Source organism: Sinocyclocheilus grahami, unplaced genomic scaffold (genome assembly GCF_001515645.1).
Source record: "Sinocyclocheilus grahami isolate Dianchi unplaced genomic scaffold, SAMN03320097.WGS_v1.1 scaffold1655.1, whole genome shotgun sequence".
Lineage (NCBI taxonomy): Eukaryota > Metazoa > Chordata > Actinopteri > Cypriniformes > Cyprinidae > Sinocyclocheilus > Sinocyclocheilus grahami.
This window is the reverse complement of record NW_015506834.1, coordinates 61297-80632: the sequence shown is the minus strand read 5'-3', so window position 1 is coordinate 80632 and position 19336 is coordinate 61297. Positions and strand designations below refer to the sequence as shown.

The 19336-nt window shown below is 38.5% G+C and overlaps 1 protein-coding gene across 1 annotated transcript in view; it reads left to right on the top strand.

Annotated features, from left to right (window-relative positions):
* Nucleotides 1–19336, top strand: part of col12a1a (collagen, type XII, alpha 1a) — an 86512-nt gene that overhangs the window by 27810 nt on the left and 39366 nt on the right. Inside the window, exons 22-36 of the mRNA XM_016258195.1 lie at nt 1385–1527; nt 1853–1982; nt 3565–3710; nt 5125–5254; nt 5364–5500; nt 8763–8892; nt 9016–9155; nt 10299–10431; nt 10545–10565; nt 10673–10812; nt 12523–12652; nt 12794–12933; nt 14263–14392; nt 15933–16075; nt 17317–17446. Of these exons, the coding sequence (XP_016113681.1) occupies nt 1385–1527; nt 1853–1982; nt 3565–3710; nt 5125–5254; nt 5364–5500; nt 8763–8892; nt 9016–9155; nt 10299–10431; nt 10545–10565; nt 10673–10812; nt 12523–12652; nt 12794–12933; nt 14263–14392; nt 15933–16075; nt 17317–17446 (1923 nt within the window). The remainder of the gene's footprint in view (nt 1–1384; nt 1528–1852; nt 1983–3564; nt 3711–5124; nt 5255–5363; nt 5501–8762; nt 8893–9015; nt 9156–10298; nt 10432–10544; nt 10566–10672; nt 10813–12522; nt 12653–12793; nt 12934–14262; nt 14393–15932; nt 16076–17316; nt 17447–19336) is intronic.

Below are 19336 nucleotides of genomic sequence, written 5' to 3'. Positions count from 1 at the left end.
GAGTGGCATTAAACAGCTTGAAAGATCAAATACAATTTTTTATATAACTCCGACTGGATTCGTCTGAAAGAAGAAAGTCATATACACCTAGGATGACTTGAGGGTGAATAATTTGTGGGCTAATTTTCATTTTTGGGTGAACTAACCTTGCTGCACAGAGGTGGCATAAATGCATTTATACAAAATAGCCGTTGTTGAGCTGAGTCAAAGCAGGCATAATTTAGTCTGGCTTTTATGCTGCCTTACATCTGTATATTATATTACATTAAGCAGACAGTCTACTAATACTCTAATGATTGCAAAGTTACTTATGGTTAGTAGAATGGCTAAACCGGACTATCCAAATAAATTGCTACCTGCATTTCTAATCAATCTCATTTTTAAAAAGTCCTTAGGCTAATAATACACACATACAATGTCAGCATGTTGATGGGGTGCTATCAACAGTTACGTCCTGAAAGGTTCAAGAGTTGGTCTTTCCTTTTCTCTTTCTTTTTTTCCTTTTTGCGAAATTTGAATACCTGAAGGCTTTGACCTTTTCATGATGAAACTTTGAGACTCTGAAACCCGATCCAGGCGCAGACAGACGTTCCAGGCTCCACAAGAAAAAAAAATGGCTAGAAGCAGCCCAGTCTAGAAATGAGCTGAAAAAAAAGACATGACACAGTTAATATTCTCCATACTCGAACTTTTGACTGATTAGTATTATCTTTTAACATTTCAAGACACATTGAGCATTGTTAGAGCTGCTACAGTGTCATAGCTCCTGTAATCTCTGGAGGAAATTCTTCTCCTCTTCTTTCAGTGTAGCAAAGTAAAATACGAGACATGTAAAATATGAGTCCTGACATTAACCAAAACAACCAGCTCTGAGATTATCATAATATTTCAAGAATTCAAATGTGATTTTAAGCAAAGTATTTAACAATCAGAAAAAAAGACTCTCAGGGTCATTGTGAATGTAAGTGTAAAAATAAAATAAAATGGTACAATACAAAAACCTTGACGTATCATTGATTAAACATATTAAAACTTTTTATTTTTTATTTTTTACATGATATTCAGATCTACAGTTAACTGAGGTTACAGAGTATTTGTCATATAAAAAGAGAATATATAGTGTGTTGGATTGGTCCAGACGCTACACAAAAATAACTTGGTAGCACAACCAACTCGGCTGTGTTATGTGTAATGCTGAATGAGTTTTTTGCAGCAGTTTTCATCTTCATAGTAACATTGACTTCTGTTAGCTGTGTTGTGTTTGTTTATATGTATGTTTACCAAATTCAAATTTGCTCAGAAACAGCCCTGATGTTACAGTCTAATGTTGGAGTATGTGAGGGGTCAAAGTTTAGACCCTAATCACCATCATTACCCCTCACAGGAGGAGGCCCCGAGCCACCCACTGATCTAACGACCTCAGAAGTGACCCATTACTCCTTCCGTGCCACCTGGGTTGGCCCCGATGGACCCGTGGAGAAGTACAGAATAGAGTATGTGAGCACTGCAGGAGGAGAACCACAAAAGGTACGAACACTTCACATGTTTGAAAAGCATCACAATTACTATTGCCTATTGTTAGGGTTAAGGATTTGTAGCAACCCTAAGTATGAAACTTTATTGTGTAACTCATCTAAAGCTCTTAATGCAATTCACATTAACAGCAAGAAAGAGCAAAGAAAGACAAAGTGAGGCTTGATGCATTTCATGTTGAGCCAGAACGATTTCTTCAGAAACCTGGAAGTCCGGAGACAATTCGGAAAGGCTAACTTTAATTAATGTGTTTTCTTTGCAAACACAGTCATGTCCTATTCTTGTGAGTTCTCACTTTTATTCTGTTCCTCTGTTGCAGTTGCTTGTCGACGGGACGGTGACGACTGTGGTCTTGGAAAATCTCACTCCTCTGACGGAGTACATCGTGAAGGTTCACTCAGTGGTGGGAGAGGACAGCAGCGACCCCCTCAAAGGCTCGGAGACGACATGTAAGTGTGCATTTACCCACAATTCACTCATCACCAGAACAGCCAGAGCCAATTCCTCAACAATATGTATCTGAACACCAAAAAACACTGTGAAAACCATGAATTATTTGCACAATCGACAAATGTAATTGTTGTATTAGAAGTGCATATTAATGAGGATATGGTTCTGTACTTCTATATAGCATGGTAATACAGTTTACTGCATTGTAATGCCTTGTTTTTGGACATTTTACACAGTAATACTATGATTTTCTTTAAAGTACCTTGGAGTACCGTGGAAATACCATGGTATTTGAATGTAGTAATCATTCAATACCAGTGGTATTACAGTCTCACACCATTACTGTACCATGGTACTGCCACAATACAAAGATAGACACTTTATTGTATCATACAATACTTGGGTGAATCTCACAAATACATGTCTGATTTAAAATAATAATAATACATTAAGTAATACTTTTATTCAGCAAGGCCACATGAAACTGATCAAAAGTGACAGTAAAGACATATATAATGTTACAAAAGATTTCTATTTCCAGTAAATGCTGTTCTTTTGAACTTTCTATTCATCAAAGAATCCTGAAAAATACAATTGTATATGGCTTCTACAAAAATATGAAGCTGCACAACCTTTTTCAACATTGATAATAATCAGAAATGTTTCTTAAACAGCAAATCAGCATATCTGAATGATTTCTGAAAGATCATGTGACGCTGAAGACTGGAGTAATGATGCTGAAAATTCAGCTTTGATCACGGGAATAAATAATATTTTATAAATATTACAATAGAAAACAGTTGTAGTATTTCACAATATTTTTGTTTTACTGTGTTTTCAATGTTTTTTTAATGCAACCTTGGTGAAGATAAGAGTCTTCTTTCAAAAACATGAATAAATCTTGCCAACAAATGAAATTGTGATTTCTTTTTAATAACATGTCAATACAAAAACTGTAATGGTACTGAAAATGCTCTTAATTTTTATTTGCAAAGTGTCATTTCCTATATTTTTCTTAAAATACAGTTCAGTTCTTGACAAGCTTTGTGAGATTCCCTCTGTAAAGTGAAATATTGATATTTAAGTATCATCTTTGCTGTTTAAAACTGACCAAGATTTTCTAATGTTTAGCCAGTTACTGCAAATAACATACTATGCAATGTGTATGTGCTTATATTGCTGTACCCTTTTTTGCCACATTTCATTTTTTTAATTCACATTATGACTTAACCCTAACGTCATCATTCCTTTCACAGCGCTCTGAATGTAACCATGTTTCATACGGCTTGATGCTGCTTTGCACCGCAAAGTGTCAGGGAATTATTTCAGTTGTTGTCTGTGTGTCGACATTTGCATATCTGTTTGTCTGTCCGTCTGTCATTCATTTCCATCACGTGAATATCCCATGATTATTCTCATCCAACCATTGTCTCTCATGGCATCCCATTCCACCGTGTCACACATCCATCATTCCATCCGGAATGCTTCCATGTTCCCATTCGAGCTTCAGTCGCCTTAGATGGATAGTCAGGGATCAAATTGCACAAGAGAAAGAGAGAAAAGTCATGTTCCCCTCTGTAGTGCCTCTCAGCGGTGTGAGGAACATGAACATCTACAAAGTGCGCTCCACCACCATGAATGTGAGATGGGATGCGGTCGAAGGTGCCACAGGCTACATGCTTCTCTACGACGCCCTTAATGCCACTGAACCCTCTGTGGAACAGGAGGTACGGTGACGCCACACATTTCGACCACTGCCCAGTCTGCTGTCCCGTCTCATCTAGTTAGTCAGCCTTTTGGAAAGTTCAGTCTTAAAGCTGAATATTAAAAAATAAATAAACACAAAACGTGCTAATAATTTTCATCAGGACTTACTGGAACAGACTAAATGTTCTAATGGAAACCCAATGGTGCTATGCAGCTCAAATCTGTCAACAACTATGACATACTGTAGCAGAAAGAGGAAATGGAAAGCAGTTTTGGAGATATTGTAGATACCACAGGTGGTAGGTCTACATTTATTGGGTTCAAAAACATCTTTTATATTGCAGATTTTGGAAAATAACAGCTCATTAGCGCTTTGGGGCTTGTTAGCATAGTGAGAAGATCCAGAGGTCTCGACGTCAGTTCTGGCTTGAATCTGATGTCCACAGGGCTTGTCTAAGAGAGCAGATGTTTCAAAATTGTTCCTCCATTTTTTTTTCATTTGGGAAAAAAAGAATATGCTTAGAGTTTTTGTTTTAGTTGGTAGACAGAAACATTCATGAGAAGCGAAATTAAGTCTTGTTTTCTGAAAAAAATGTCCCAAAAGTTTGTTTAGAACCAGAACAAATGTCTGCCAATAGGGCAAAAATAAAAATCCTTTATTTTTCTTGTTAAAGCCCAATTTATATATATACTCTTTAAATACTGTATATCTTTAAATATATATATTTTTTTCTTCACAAAATGTTATTTATATTATTTTTTTAAATATATAATAAAGTCATCATGATTTAGGAATTTATGGAAAATCAACGAAAATTAGACGAAAATCTCAAAAATATCTCAGTCAAGACTAAAAATCACAATTTCTACCATTATAGAAAGCTGTAGAAAGGATTTATAGGTATTTTAAAGGTATTTGTGCTAAAACTGTCCTGCTGAAAAGACCAGCAAAGGTTGTGTTTTGGATACTTATCCCCCGCATTTCTGCATGCACTTATCCTCCGTTTTCTTGAATAGCTTTACATCAACATGAAATCAAAATGAACCTTATTTACTTTTTGGCCATTTTTCTTTATGGTAACTTTGTAACTCTTTGTTAAAACTCTTTGTTAACTCTCTTCTTCTCTGAAACGATTTTCTTTTTGGTTGACATCATCATGGCCATGTGAACTGCGTTCAGCCTAGTGTTATTTTAGTATCACTGATTACTTTTTTAGCAATCACTGATATTTGTTTGTTTGTTTATTTGTTTGTAATAGTTTTAGTTAGTGGTAATAACCCTGGTTCAGCATCCATATCCATTCATAAACTATCTGGGAAATTCATGCTGGTTCAACCTGGTCTTTTCAAGCATTGGCGTAAATCATTTTTCCATCATGTTCCCTTGAACAAGTCCACCATCCCTTTCATTTGTGATGTGGTTGACTTTCACAGATACGTGTGAAAGGAACAGTTACTGACGTCCAGCTGAAGAAGCTTCGTCCCAACACGGCCTACAGCGTGTCCGTCTTCAGCCTGTCCGGCGATTACGCCAGTGACCCCCTCTCTGATCAGGGGGTGACCCGTAGGTGGCACTAGGGCTGTCTTCCCCTCAGCAGGGATGTTTAGCTGGCCTATCTGTTTCTCATCGTTTGTTCGTCTGTTTTTTTTTTGTATCTCTCCCTTCTCTGTAGTGTCTATTCCTCCATCCGGTGAGTTGAGTATCACAGACGTTACCCACAGCACCATGCAGCTGGACTGGGATGCTGCGCCCGGCGCTGTTCGTAAATACATCATCACTTACAGGCCAGAGGATGGAGAGGCGAAAGAGGTAAGGTCAAACTTGTCAGCTTTCGGTGAAATTCGTCCTTTCTGACATTGAAATAGGCCATTCATGTGATTTGCGATTATGTGAATGAATATCTTTTCAGAAAAGTTTCAATGGCATTTTTTTTCATCTTACCTAAGATGAAAGTATGATGCCTAAAAAATTATAAATGCTAGTATGATGTATGAAAGTATGATGCCTAAAATTAGTGTTTATAAATGCAGTGCTGCTTTACGTATGATGTGACCGCTTCCATTTTTGTTCAGACCAATTGCATATAGCATACAGAATCACTGATTAGGTAGAAATGTGAAAGTGAAAGTGAAGTGACATGTGACCAAGTATGGTGACCCATATTCAGAATTTGTGCTCTGCATTTAACCCATCCATGTGCACACATACAGTAGTGAACACACACCCGGAGCAGTGGGTAGCCATATTGCTGCGGCACCCGGGGAGCAGTTGAGGGTTCGGTGCCTTGCTCAAGGGTCTCACCTCAATCATGGTATTGAGGGTGGAAGAGAGTGCTGCACATTCACTCCCCCCACCTACAGTCCCTGCCGGACCTGAGACTCGAACTCGCAACCTTCGGGTTACAAGTCCAACTCTCTAACCATTAGGCCACGACTGCCCGATGGCCAATGGCCACGACTGCTGTATGCACAGCTTATCAGCTGTTGAACAACAATCTTGTTTTCAAGTGTGCAAAGCCTTCCTAGGTCACTGTGGAAGCCTTCCTGTGGAAAGATTCCTGTCTGTTTACACAATGCATCCAGGCAGACAACCAAGAAAGAGGCACATGTTGATGAATTTGGGACCTTTTAACATATCAGCAATTTCGTTACACAAGTCAGTGGAGACGGCAGCTGCCGAGAGAGTACAGCTGCTCTCCAGAGCTTCGGTTACGGCGATCATCTACCAAAGATTGCAAGAACAGACAGACATTAAAAAAGATGGAGTTTTGAGTGGCACGCAGGAATCCAGTGCTTTGGGATGTGTATTTTATGGGTGGGATTTTTTTCCTATGATTTTTTTTAAGTCTCAGTGGCAGTTTTGGCCTCAGCTTTGCTCCACATCCTGAAGTATTAATCATGACTTAGTGCTGCTCATAACTCTTCGTTCTGGGATGAAAAGATGAAACAAACATGCACACAAATGTGGGTCCAGGTGTCCAGGTGGATGTAAGCCTGAGGAACCCGACAGATGGCAGCAGCTCCTGTTACCTGACACTGGATCAAAGATCAGGTCTAATTGTGCAGGAACTTAAAGTGCTTTTATAGCTATTGAGGCTCCATTGCTTCTCTCAACGTCAACCCCTCTCTAGCAAAAAAATGCATCACAGGATTGCTATCATTCTGATTTTAGGTAGGACAATCTAGTTTTGAAATATCATGTTTCGTTCCGGAATGATTCAGCGTTTCTGAATGAATCGGGTGAGTCGATGGTTCAATAAGCCATTAATAAAGACAGCTGCATAGTAGTATACTGCTCTTACTATTTTTAGCATATCTTTTAATGGCATAATTAGTAAGAGTAGTATGCTAGTACACAGTGCCGAAATCAGCAAGTCCCTTGCTTCATTCCTGAATGAATCAGCTGTTTTGAACAAATCGGTTGAATGAGAAATCAGCGACTCACTCATTAAGGCAGTGACTTGTTGCCACCTACTGGTGGATTTAGTTTCATATTTAAAGGGTTAGTTCACCCCAAAATGAAAATTATGTCATTAATTACTCACCCTCATAACACCTCCGTTCATCTTCGGAACACAAATTTAGATATTTTTGATGGAATCTGAGAGCTCTCTGACCCTCCATAGACAGCAACGCAGCTGAAATGCTGAAATGAAACCGCAAAATTACGTTACGACAGAAACGTAACATGGACATCGGTAAAACAGTCCATGTGACATCAGTGGCCCAACTTCAATTTTGCGAAGCTATGAGAATACTTTTTGTGTGCAAAGAAAACAAAAATGACGACTTTATTCAACAATTCTTCTCCCCCGAGTTACTGTCTTCCGCCATTTTGGAGAGTATCACAACACATATGCACGCTTTACCCTAAGTGTAAACAACGCTGATTACACCGATTATGTTCATGCGCGAACTTGCCCCCCTAACGTAAACAACACCGATTACGTTCTTGGGTTCTCTCCAAAATGGCAGAAGACGTAACTCGGGGGAGAAGAATTGTTGAATAAATTATGTTATTTTTGTTTTCTTTGCGCACAAAAAGTATTCTTGTAGCTTCGCAAAATTGAAGTTGAACCACTGTTGTGACATGGACTGTTTCACCGATGTCCTTACTATGTTTCTGTCTGGGAACATTTTAGTTGTATTGCTGTCTATGGGAGGGTCAGAGAGCCCTCAGATTACATATTACAAAAATATCTTAATTTGTGTTCCGAAGATGAACGAAGGTCTCACGGGTTTGGAACGACATGAGGGTGAGTAATTAATGACAGAATTTTCATTTTGGGGTGAACTAACCCTATAAAGTGTCATTTCATAGTTTTTATTCAGTATGTTTTATATTTAACACATGAGTTTCCTAACATTATTTATGCAATGGCAGTATAAATGCATCTCTGAACTACATTAAAATGCATCTAAATGCCACTTCAGATGCAGTTCGTGTGTCGCTTCTGGAGTGCAAAGTTGGATTTTGTTGATTGACAAATCAACGTTTGGTCAATTATTATCAGTTATTATTCAAATTGCATTTATTGAATACACAAAATATGACACAAACATATAAAATAGTTGTAGGATTTACAATTTTCACTAGAAATTTACTATTTTCATAGAAAAACTGTAATCTGTGCACAATTTTTATAACTTCCAAAACATAAATAAATATATAGTATATATTTTTTCAATGTAGTAAGTGATTACGTGTGACCTGGATTATGAAATCATATCCCAGTAAATAGATATTATGTTTTAATATCAGATTACAATTACATTTTTTAATAACATAGCATATTCAAAGCTATGTGATAAACGAGTTAGGTCAAAAGTAATCTAAAAGTAATGAGTAGTCAGATTACTTTACCTAAACTGTGTAATCTAATAGATTATGTTACTGAGTACACTTTACGCCATGTCCTTTGGAATCAGTAATGGATTATAATTAGTAAGTAAATACCCATCTACTAGCTAATTGCCAGTTCTAACCAGTCAAACCTTGACCGTCTCATGCGGCCAAGTCTCTTTGCTGTGTATCTTGTGGCCATAACTGCACTTCTCATGTTTCAATTTAGCTTGAAGTTGACGGAGATGTAACATCTAGAGGACTGGATAATCTCATTTCCCAAACGGAATATGATGTGGCTGTGACTCCTGTGTATGATTCTGGGACCGGAAACCCAATGCTTAACCAAGCCATCACAGGTAACAGGCCCAGGGGATCCATTATCTATGAATAACCTCTAAACTGAATTAACGTTTGACTGCTAAATGTTTCAAATGCTTAATTGTAACCTGAAACTCAACTTATCATCCTGTTCGTTCTAGACGTTGTCCCTGCTCCGAAGAACTTGAGGTTCTCTCAAGTGACCCAGACCAGTTTCAGGGCTCACTGGGAGCACGGCGCTCCTGATGTCTCCCTCTACCGCGTCGGCTGGACCAAGAGAGGAGAGAACAACTTTCAATATGTAAGACATCAGAGACTAAACTTGAGTTCTGAGACATCAAGTTGAAGTACTGAAGATTTGACTCTTGACTGTGTATTTACTGTCCTTCCCATAAAATCATAATTATTACATGCATACATTACACTCAGAGGTATAAAGTATTTGGGTAATAGTGCTGTTTTTGGAGAATCTGTTTTTGTGTGAAATGAGCTCTTTTCAGACACAGACTCAGTCTGAACTACAGTAATATAATGTTTTATAATAATCATAATAGCCATTGCTGTGGATAGATGAACTTGAGTCAAGTGTGAACGCCGTTCATGATTAGGTTTGAGTATTTGTCTAAAAATCACTATGTTCAAGTGTCACTGTATTATAATTTGCTGCTAATTTTAGCTGAAAGTATTCAGGTGACATGTTTAAGGGTATTGGCTTGAGTTTAACATCTGCTGTGTCCTAGAGTTGTATGTAATCAGAAGAATGAGAAAATTGTGATTTTTTGACAGGATACATTTTTGAAAAATACTTAAAAAAAATCACTTGTTTTCAAAGTCAATTTAAAAAGCCAAGAATGTTTAAAAGTTAAAAGTGTTTAGTTTCTTAGCTTTTAAATACTTAAGTACAATTAAATGTGGATGCTTAAAAAATACACTTGGTGTTATTTTAGCATAATTGAGATATTAGTAATTATCATAATTTTATTCATATTTTGAATAGTTTATATATATATTCCAATTTAATTTTAATTTGAGTTAAAGTTTTAGTTTTTTGTGTATTTGTGCCATAATCATTATTATCTTTAATGCCTATATCGATTTTTTTATTAAGTTTTAATTTCCAGTTTTAACTAAATGAGAAATGTTGTTTTGGCAACTAGCTGAAATAAAACAAGTTTACTTTTTTTTATTTCACCTAATGAAATGTTTTTTAGTTTTTTTAAGTACTCAGTAAATACTTTTAATTACATAAAAAAATTTGACAGTCTCTAATTTTTTTTGATAAAGTAGCTTGTACTTTTTACTTGAATTACAGTTTCTCAGTACTTTTTTTTACATCCCTGCATGTAATAGTGATTGTCAGTATCTAGCAGTTGTAGTATTTGTGTCTCAGCATTGCACATTTAGCTGCTGTTTAGTATGTAGCTAATACCACTGTCTTCCTCAGGATATCCTGAGCAGCGAGGACACTACTCTCCTTCTGGAGAACCTGGAGCCAGACACTCTCTATGATGTTTCGGTCACTGCCATTTACCCCGATGAGTCTGAGAGCGAAGATCTTCTGGGCAGCCAGCGCACATGTAAGAAACCACAAAATCCAAATGATAAACTTTTTTCCATTTACTGCACTTCAGACACCACATGTGCATTTGACAAACTCTCACTCTTTTTCTCTGCACCCTTCTGACTGCAGTGTCCAAGGTTATTACACCCGGTGAGTCTGTTGTTTTTAAGCTATGTGACATTTGACATTTGAATTGCATGTGGATATGAGGATGTGTTAGAACACAAAAATGAAATATCAAATGTTGTTTCTTATAGCTCCTAGTGGACCTCCTCAGAACCTCCAAGTGTTCAATGCGACTACCACCTCCCTCACCACCAAATGGGATCACGCTCCTGGAAAAGTGCAGAACTACAGGATCACCTACGTACCGGTTGCAGGAGGAAGATCACAATCTGTAAAGAACATTTCAACATTTTTTATGTTCATATGATCTGGCCGACTGATGATAGTATTACAGGTGATGTGTATCATTTCCACTAGCGGCACCGACCACAAACAGTATCTGTATTGAATTCAACCAACGTTCATTCATTTGGAAAACAAGATTTTGACTGCTTCCAAATGTGATTTGAATGATTATCCCAAAATGTTTTGGATCCTGAAATTGTATTGGACCAGGAATTGTGCCCATCACCTTAAATTGACTGATTCAAAGCAACACAAAGAGTAAATCACAGAAATAATCTGTTGGTTAATGCAAGTACTGTATGGAAATGTATAGTATTCTTAGCTGAAGAGTCGTCAAGAGTTTACCATTAACGTGAACTTTAGGATAATTATAATAGGATAATTATAATAATGGCTGATGCTTGTTGGTAGCTATAATCTTAATGCCTATGAGCATTTTTTTCAACATTAAGAATGTAAGTTTATCACAGTTTATCACCATTTTAAGCACCTTTTTTTGCTTTTTAACTAATTTTAGACAGTGCTATGTGACACATGCATTGTTGAAGGTACTGATATACCATATAGCCATTTTAATTGAATTAATTAGTCAATTAATGAGGTCGTAAAATTTTTATTAATACTTTTATTCAGCAAGGATGCTTTAAATTGATCAAAGGTGACAGTAAAGACATTTATAATGTTATTTTTCTTCTTCTCTTCATCAAAGAATCACGGTTTCCACAAAAATATGAAGCATCACAATTGCTTTCAACGTTGATAATAATCAGAAATGTTTCTTGAGCAGCAAATCAGCATATTAGAATGATTTCTGAAGGATCATGTGACAAACGTTCAGTTTTGATCACAGGAATAAATTACATTTCCAAATATATTCACACAGAAAACAGGTTTTAAATTGTAATATTTCACAATATTACTGTTTTTACTGTAAAAAGAAAGTGCTGATCAGCATAAGAGACTTCTTTCAAAAAATTTGAATGGTAGTGTATGATAGCAACACAATATATTTCTGTTAACTTAGATCTGTAGTTTGTATTATGTCTTTAGATTAATGTCTGAATCTGAATGCGCATTTAATATTCCCTACAGGTTGCTGTTTTTTTCAGTGGCATGCTGGTCCAACTGAAATCTTAAGCTGTTTTAAGATGTTTTTGTCTGCAGGACTACTATCATATTATTTTCCATGTTTTCCTGCTATCTGAATGGGTGCAGAGGGGTCGTTTTTCTATGCTACAGTCATTGCAGTCACTTTTCCAGCCACTGTTTTCTTCATCAAGAAGGCAGAGGATTTACACTGGCAGCAGTCATAGGAATATCAGCATAAAACTGCACGTTGTTTTGCTCCACTGAAAAAAAGTCCTATCCGCAATCATATTTGTGATATGCCTTTCCTGACATTATCCAGTATGGCTGAAAATTGCTTAAGCTTATTTAAAGGAATATTTTGGGCTAAAAAGCGCCAACAGAAACTCGTTCAAAAAATGAAATCTTGTGGAAAAAGAAAATCCAATTTAGAATAATATAAATGCGTGGCTGTAAATATGTTTGTTTTATCATACTGAGGAATGACTCAAAATAATTCTATCATAATTTTGTAGTTGTCAACATTACGTCACAGATACAGCTATAGACACAATCAGTGGAGCTGATCCTTTGACTCATTTGACAACACTATTCATTCTCTCTGTCACAGACACAGGTTGGAGGGAAGAAAAACACAGTTATTCTGCAGAAACTGACTCCAGACACTCCCTACTACATCACGGTTGCTGCAATCTATGCGAATGGAGATGCCAAAGACATTTCTGGCCAAGGAAAGACATGTGCGTCACATGACTTTACCACAGTCATAGGACCTGTTGGTTAACCCAACTATATTAATGCATTTTCAGATAGTATGTATATTACATAAATGAGGTCTTTGTCGACATGTTGAACACAGAGTGTTATGTGTGTGCCCATAGTACCGCTGGGCAGTGTGAGAAACCTTCAGGTCACGGACCCCACGGTCAGCACTCTGAATGTACGCTGGGAGCCGGCTGAGGGGAGCGTACGTCAATACAGGATTTACTACCAGACCGTCACAGGGGGCGCAGAAGACATGGTACGTCCGGGTCAATTTGACCCATGTTTTTGAGTTGTCTGGATGTTTTTCTTGAAATTGTGTGACCGTTTCTCATTTAGGGTTATAAACTTGCTTGCGAAGTTGTGACATGCTGAGGTGTTGTAGAATGTGCGTTTGAAATGTCTTATTACGATTGTGATGTTTGAGTGTCAGTTTGGTTTTCTGAATTGGTTAAAAGCAGGTGCACCGATCCAGAATTAAGAAAAAGTTATTTTGTTAGGTCAGTTTCTCAACTGCCCTCTGAGGGTATTTACATTTACATTTATGCATTTGACAGACAAATGTTTATTCAAAGAAATGTGCACTACGTTGGAGGCTTAAATTTGTATTAGTTTATGAATGTGTATTTTGTTGAAAATCAGACCCTTGATCTTGGTGTTTTTTTTTCTTTTTTTGCGCAATGCTCTACTGTTTGACCTTCAGGAAGGAGCACGCACACACACACACACACACACACACACACACAAAAACAAAAACAAACAAACAAGTAAATATATAATAATAAATAGTAACACAAGTTAAATTATGTATATTTGACCCTGGACCACAAAAGCAGTCATAAGGGTCAATTTCTTGAAATTGAAATAAATAAGCTTCCCATTGATGTATGGTTTGTTAGGATAGGACAATATTTGGCCGAGATACAACTATTTGAAAATCTGGAATCTGAGGGTGCAAAAAAAATCAAAATATTGAGAAAATCACCTTTAAATCTGTCCAAATGAAGTTCTTATCAATGCATATTACTAATCAAAAATTAAGTTTTGATATATTTACAGTAGGAAATTTACAAAATATCTTCATGGAACATGATCTTTACTTAATATCCTAATGATTTTTGGCATAAAAGAAAAATCGATAATTTTGACCCATACAATGTTTTTTTTGTTTATTGCTACAAATATACCCAAGCGACTTAAGACTGCTTTTGTGCTCCAGGGACACACACACACACACACACACACACACATATATATATATATATATATATATATATATATATATACATATGAATTACTGTTTATAATATTCAAATTTTGTGTACAATGTGTTTTGTGTATTTTTGTAAAACTCCCATAGACCTACATTGAAGGCCAGAATAGAATAATAATATAGAAATCATAGAGACTTGGGGTTTGGCTCTCTTGGCTTGGACCAGTAAGCAACCACTTAGACAAGTGCATAGAAATGTACTAAATACACATATAACACTTTAGAAACCACATAGTCACGCTCTCTCAACCATCCCAAGCATTGTGCGTTTTTGCAGAGACAAGAAAATACAAAACTCTTTTTTTGTTCTCTCAGATCCAAGTTCCTGGAAGCACCACCAGTACAGTTCTGAAGAACCTGCAGTCTGATACTGAGTACACAGTAACAGTGGTGCCAGTATACGCTCCTGGAGAGGGCAAGCGCATGTCGGAGAATGGAAAAACCTGTGAGTTGATGCAGCCTTTTCTTATTTGAGCATTATTCCCATACTCATCCATCATATACGCCCCAGTAACAGGAACCATTTGGCCAAAGTTTTCAATCCAGAAAATGCAAAGTACAGTCTGCTGGCTTTAACAGTAAAGTTTTGCATTTATAAATAGAATCTCAGAGACTTGTCCAAAGATTAGTTTTATTGGATTGATCACTAAGGGAGGAATGCCGATGTGCTGGCAACCCCATAAATGTGACTCCAGTCTGGGCTTAATGAGCCTTCTTTATGGGGTGTAATGACTGGAGATGCTGGTGTGAGGCCTACGGACAATCTATTTCACCAAATGGAAAGTGCAGGGAGGTGCAAGGACATAAAAGCACCCTTATTTACTGCTGTCAGTTCAGTGCTCCTCTTTCAGAGTCAAACTAACAGGTTTTTGTTGACGTCATTGTTTTTCCACCAGGGAATAACGTGGTGGTTTGCTTCCCATCATCTGAGCTACTTTGGTCTCCAGTTTTCTGTGCCACATTAATGCAAGTGTTTGTTTTGGTTCTGGTATCAGGGTTTTTGCTGGTGGAAATCTAAAGCTTGTCTTGTTCTGCTTTTTGTTTTCATGCACCATGTCATGATTCATGACATGCATTAATGAAATATGTGCACATTTACTGTTAAGGCAAGTCAGGGTGAAATATTTCAGTAATATATATCGTTTTAATTCCCCAGTTGATTGATTTCATTAAGAATGGCAAACAATTGTTAGCATACAAGTTTTCTGAAATGTTATGTTTAAATGTGCTCATTTTATGCATTATCTAAATAAATATGCACTAATGTGCATACATTTCCAGAACAGATTTTTATTTTATTTTGTTAACATATTAGAGGAAAAGGTTTTGGATATCTAATTTAAATCAGAAAATACTCTCAACAACTAGAAAATAAAATGTGTAAGATCAGGTGAATGGTCAATGAACACACGCCTCTGGAAATAAATAAATATATAAATAAAAGCTACAGATGCAAACAGATAAAGTGCAATAAAATAAACACTTACACATGTATTTTGGATATTTTCTTTCCACTTAATCTGAAACAGCACTTGAAAAAGAAAGCCAAAATTGACCAGTGTATACTAAAAAACAAAAGCCTCAATTTACTGTGGATAAAACATTGCAGCTAAAATCGAACAAAAGCTAAAGATATGTCTTTCTTTTGATTTTAGGGTGAAATCCACTCTGGATATGCCCCAAAGCTGCCATATTACTTAAGACTAACCCAAAAGCTGACTATCAAGTGTTTTATTTTAAAGGCCATTTTAATCAAAAATGAGACATCTCTCTTCACCCTTTTGAAATGTTGTTGTAACTGTGGGAGTTGACATTGAAACTACTATTGTGGTTAGACCTGTATGTGTCATCACGTAGGAAATGCTGTTTTTTTTCGGGGTCTTGTAAGTAGTTGTACATTTCTGTACCTCATTAACCACTCTAAACGCTCACCCCTTTTACTGTCTTTGTTTTTATGATGCTGTTCCCGCTCCTGTCTGAAACAGTGGTGCGGACCCCTGCCAAGAACATCCGGGTTTACAACCCCACCACAAACACCCTGAACGTGCTCTGGGAGCCGGCCTCCGGAGATGTGCTGCAGTACCGCGTCGTCTACACTCCCCTCTCTGGAACCCGTTCCGCTCAATCTGTAAGTCCTCGCCGTTAGGCTCGCATGAGTGTACTGCCACAACAAATGTCAGTCTGTCAACCTTCTGAGCGTAACGGTCTGTTTGCACTCTGTCCCTCTGCAAAGATGTTTGTGTTTTTAATGTCGTGCAACCTCGTTCTCACATGAACTTCATTGCCTGTGAGGAATTTTCGCAAAGCTCCGAAATCCATAAATGACTTTTATTGTCGTCAGATCCTTGCATAAAGAAAGCAGCTGTGGAAAATCTTGAGCCCAAACCTGTTTTATTTCAGCACTGAGGAAAACAGAGTTTAAACATTCAGTCTTAACAGAACTAGCTTCTTATCTACAGCCACAAAGGCTTTGTGGAATATTGTTATGGAAGCACAACCTTTTCCGTGATTATAGCCAGTTTTCCAAATTCTCTGCGCTTTCATTTTAACCTCCGAACTACGATGGATTGTTTTACCTTTTCCACTGGAACCTTGAAAAACTCCAGAAGTGCAATCAATTGTCCCCTGGCCTCAGTCTTCAAAATAAAGGATAGTGTTGTCATGAACGCAAAAAGGGAGTTTCCCGTGTCATTAATTGGGAAGTCGGTGACCCCCTGACCTGGCGTTGTGAAGAGCAGTGAAAGAAGGTGATTGCACGACACTGTCAGCTCACCATTCACTCGAATTGCTACAACTGCTACACTAGCATTAACACATCAAAAGAATGTTTCCACTGCATTGGCGGAGTAAGTGATCGCTAATGGTTGGGTTGGAAATCAGTGTTGACACAAACATCAGTAAGTGCAAGAGGTCATCTGTAGAAAAACAGACAAACTTCTTTCTCAGGGTGTAATATATCAGAGATTTTACACTAGCAGTTGTGCTGAGTGTAATCATAAAAGATTAAATGTTGATTTTGCATAAAGATTTTTTGCTTTTTTTGCTTTGAGCCATTTTCCTCAATATGAAGCACTCCTCTCAAATACAACACTGGCGTATTTGTTGTAAAACATGGCTGGACAGAATGATTGTCTTCCTGAGATTTACAAAATAAGAATCCGATAAGAATAAATGGTAGATTTCAGTGAACGGTACAATTTGTAGTAAAATGTGCGTCTTTATTGCCTCAAATGTGAACTCAATCCTTATGTAAATGAATTAACATCAATTAAACAGTAACACTTTATTTTAAGGACTAATTCTCACTATGAACTGGTTGCTAATTATCATGCATATTACTAGCGCTTTTTTTTTTAAATTCTGGGTTAGGTGCTCGTTCCAGGGAACACCAACACTGCCTTGCTGCAGCAGCTCGATTCAGACACAGGCTACGCTGTGAGTGTGGTGGCTCTGTATGCTGACGGCGAGGGCTCCTCTGTGTCAGATAATGGAAAAACACGTGAGTCTGACTGCAGGATGCCTCCATCAGAGGTCCTTTGTTATGTGTTTTTGGCTCATTTTCGGGACACAGTGTCATTGTGCAATGAAATGTCAGCATTTGTATTTGTTATTTAATCATTTCAGACATAAAGGTAACAGCTGAAATCTCAGGAAATCAAATTTTCCAATTTAACCCAAAGTATTAGGGTTGTAATTTGTTATCATAATAAAAAAAAAACGTCTCTAGGTTACGTATGTAACCATGGTTCCCCCAGGGATGTAAACTGCTCTTAGAGAGAGGAGCTTCCCCTGAGCCCACAGAAGGATCTGGTGCGCCAGCTTGTACAAGGGACGAGAACGCAGACCCCCCTGCCGATTGATGTAGGAGAACACCGATGTGTTGTCTGTGCGGACAAGCACATGATGCCCCCTTAGGTCTGGAAGGAAGTGTGTCAGAGCTCGAAACACGGCCAGCATCTCCAGGCAGTGGATGTGCCAAAAGAGATGATGGCCATCCCACAGACCCTGGGCAGAGCGGTCACTCCTGATCCGTCGTTAGCGTTACGCGACGACAAGGGGCCCCTAAGATCGGGCCTTGAACCAGGAACCAACATTTCTTTCACATGTCTAAGGCACGTAAGCATCGCCGCGTGACCTTGATCATGCGAAGCGGATTCCCACTCGGGGAAAATCCCTTGGTTCTGAACCACCACTGTAAGGGTCTCATGTACAGCAGGCCAAAAGTATCACGTTGGATGCTGCTGCCATCAGGCCCAACAGCCTTTGAAACTGTCTGACAGTGAGTGACTGGCCTTCTCTTACTCTCGTGACTGTCGTGAGGATTGACTCGATTCGAGCAGGAGACAGACATGCCTGCATCTAGGTTGAGTCCCACACCACGCCTAAATAAGTGGTTCTCTGTTGTGGAGAAAGAACACTCTTCTTGGCGTTTAGTCTTAACCCCAGCTCTCTCAAAAGGGGCGAGGACGACATCTCGATGCCGAGCCACCATCTGCTCCGATTGAGCTAGTATTAACCAATCGTCGATGTAATTGAGTATGCGGATGCCCTGGAGTCGCAGAGGAGCCAGAGCAGCATCCACACACTTCGTGAAAGTGCGGGGTGAGAGTGACAGACCGAAGGGAAGAACTCGATATTGGTATGCTTCGCCCCCGAAAGCAAACCTTAGGAACTTCCAGTGTTGAGGGAGGATGGAAACATGGAAATACACGTCTTTGAGATCTATCGTAACAAACCAGTCCTCGGACTGGATTTGAGATACTATCTGCTTGATAGTGAGCATCTTGAACCGAAGCCGTTTGATACACCGATGTGTTGTCTGTGCGGACAAGCACATGATGCCCCCTTAGGTCTGGAAGGAAGTGTGTCAGAGCTCGAAACACGGCCAGCATCTCCAGGCAGTGGATGTGCCAAAAGAGATGATGGCCATCCCACAGACCCTGGGCAGAGCGGTCACTCCTGATCCGTCGTTAGCGTTACGCGACGACAAGGGGCCCCTAAGATCGGGCCTTGAACCAGGAACCAACATTTCTTTCACATGTCTAAGGCACGTAAGCATCGCCGCGTGACCTTGATCATGCGAAGCGGATTCCCACTCGGGGAAAATCCCTTGGTTCTGAACCACCACTGTAAGGGTCTCATGTACAGCAGGCCAAAAGTATCACGTTGGATGCTGCTGCCATCAGGCCCAACAGCCTTTGAAACTGTCTGACAGTGAGTGACTGGCCTTCTCTTACTCTCGTGACTGTCGTGAGGATTGACTCGATTCGAGCAGGAGACAGACATGCCTGCATCTAGGTTGAGTCCCACACCACGCCTAAATAAGTGGTTCTCTGTAGTGGAGAAAGAACACTCTTCTTGGCGTTTAGTCTTAACCCCAGCTCTCTCA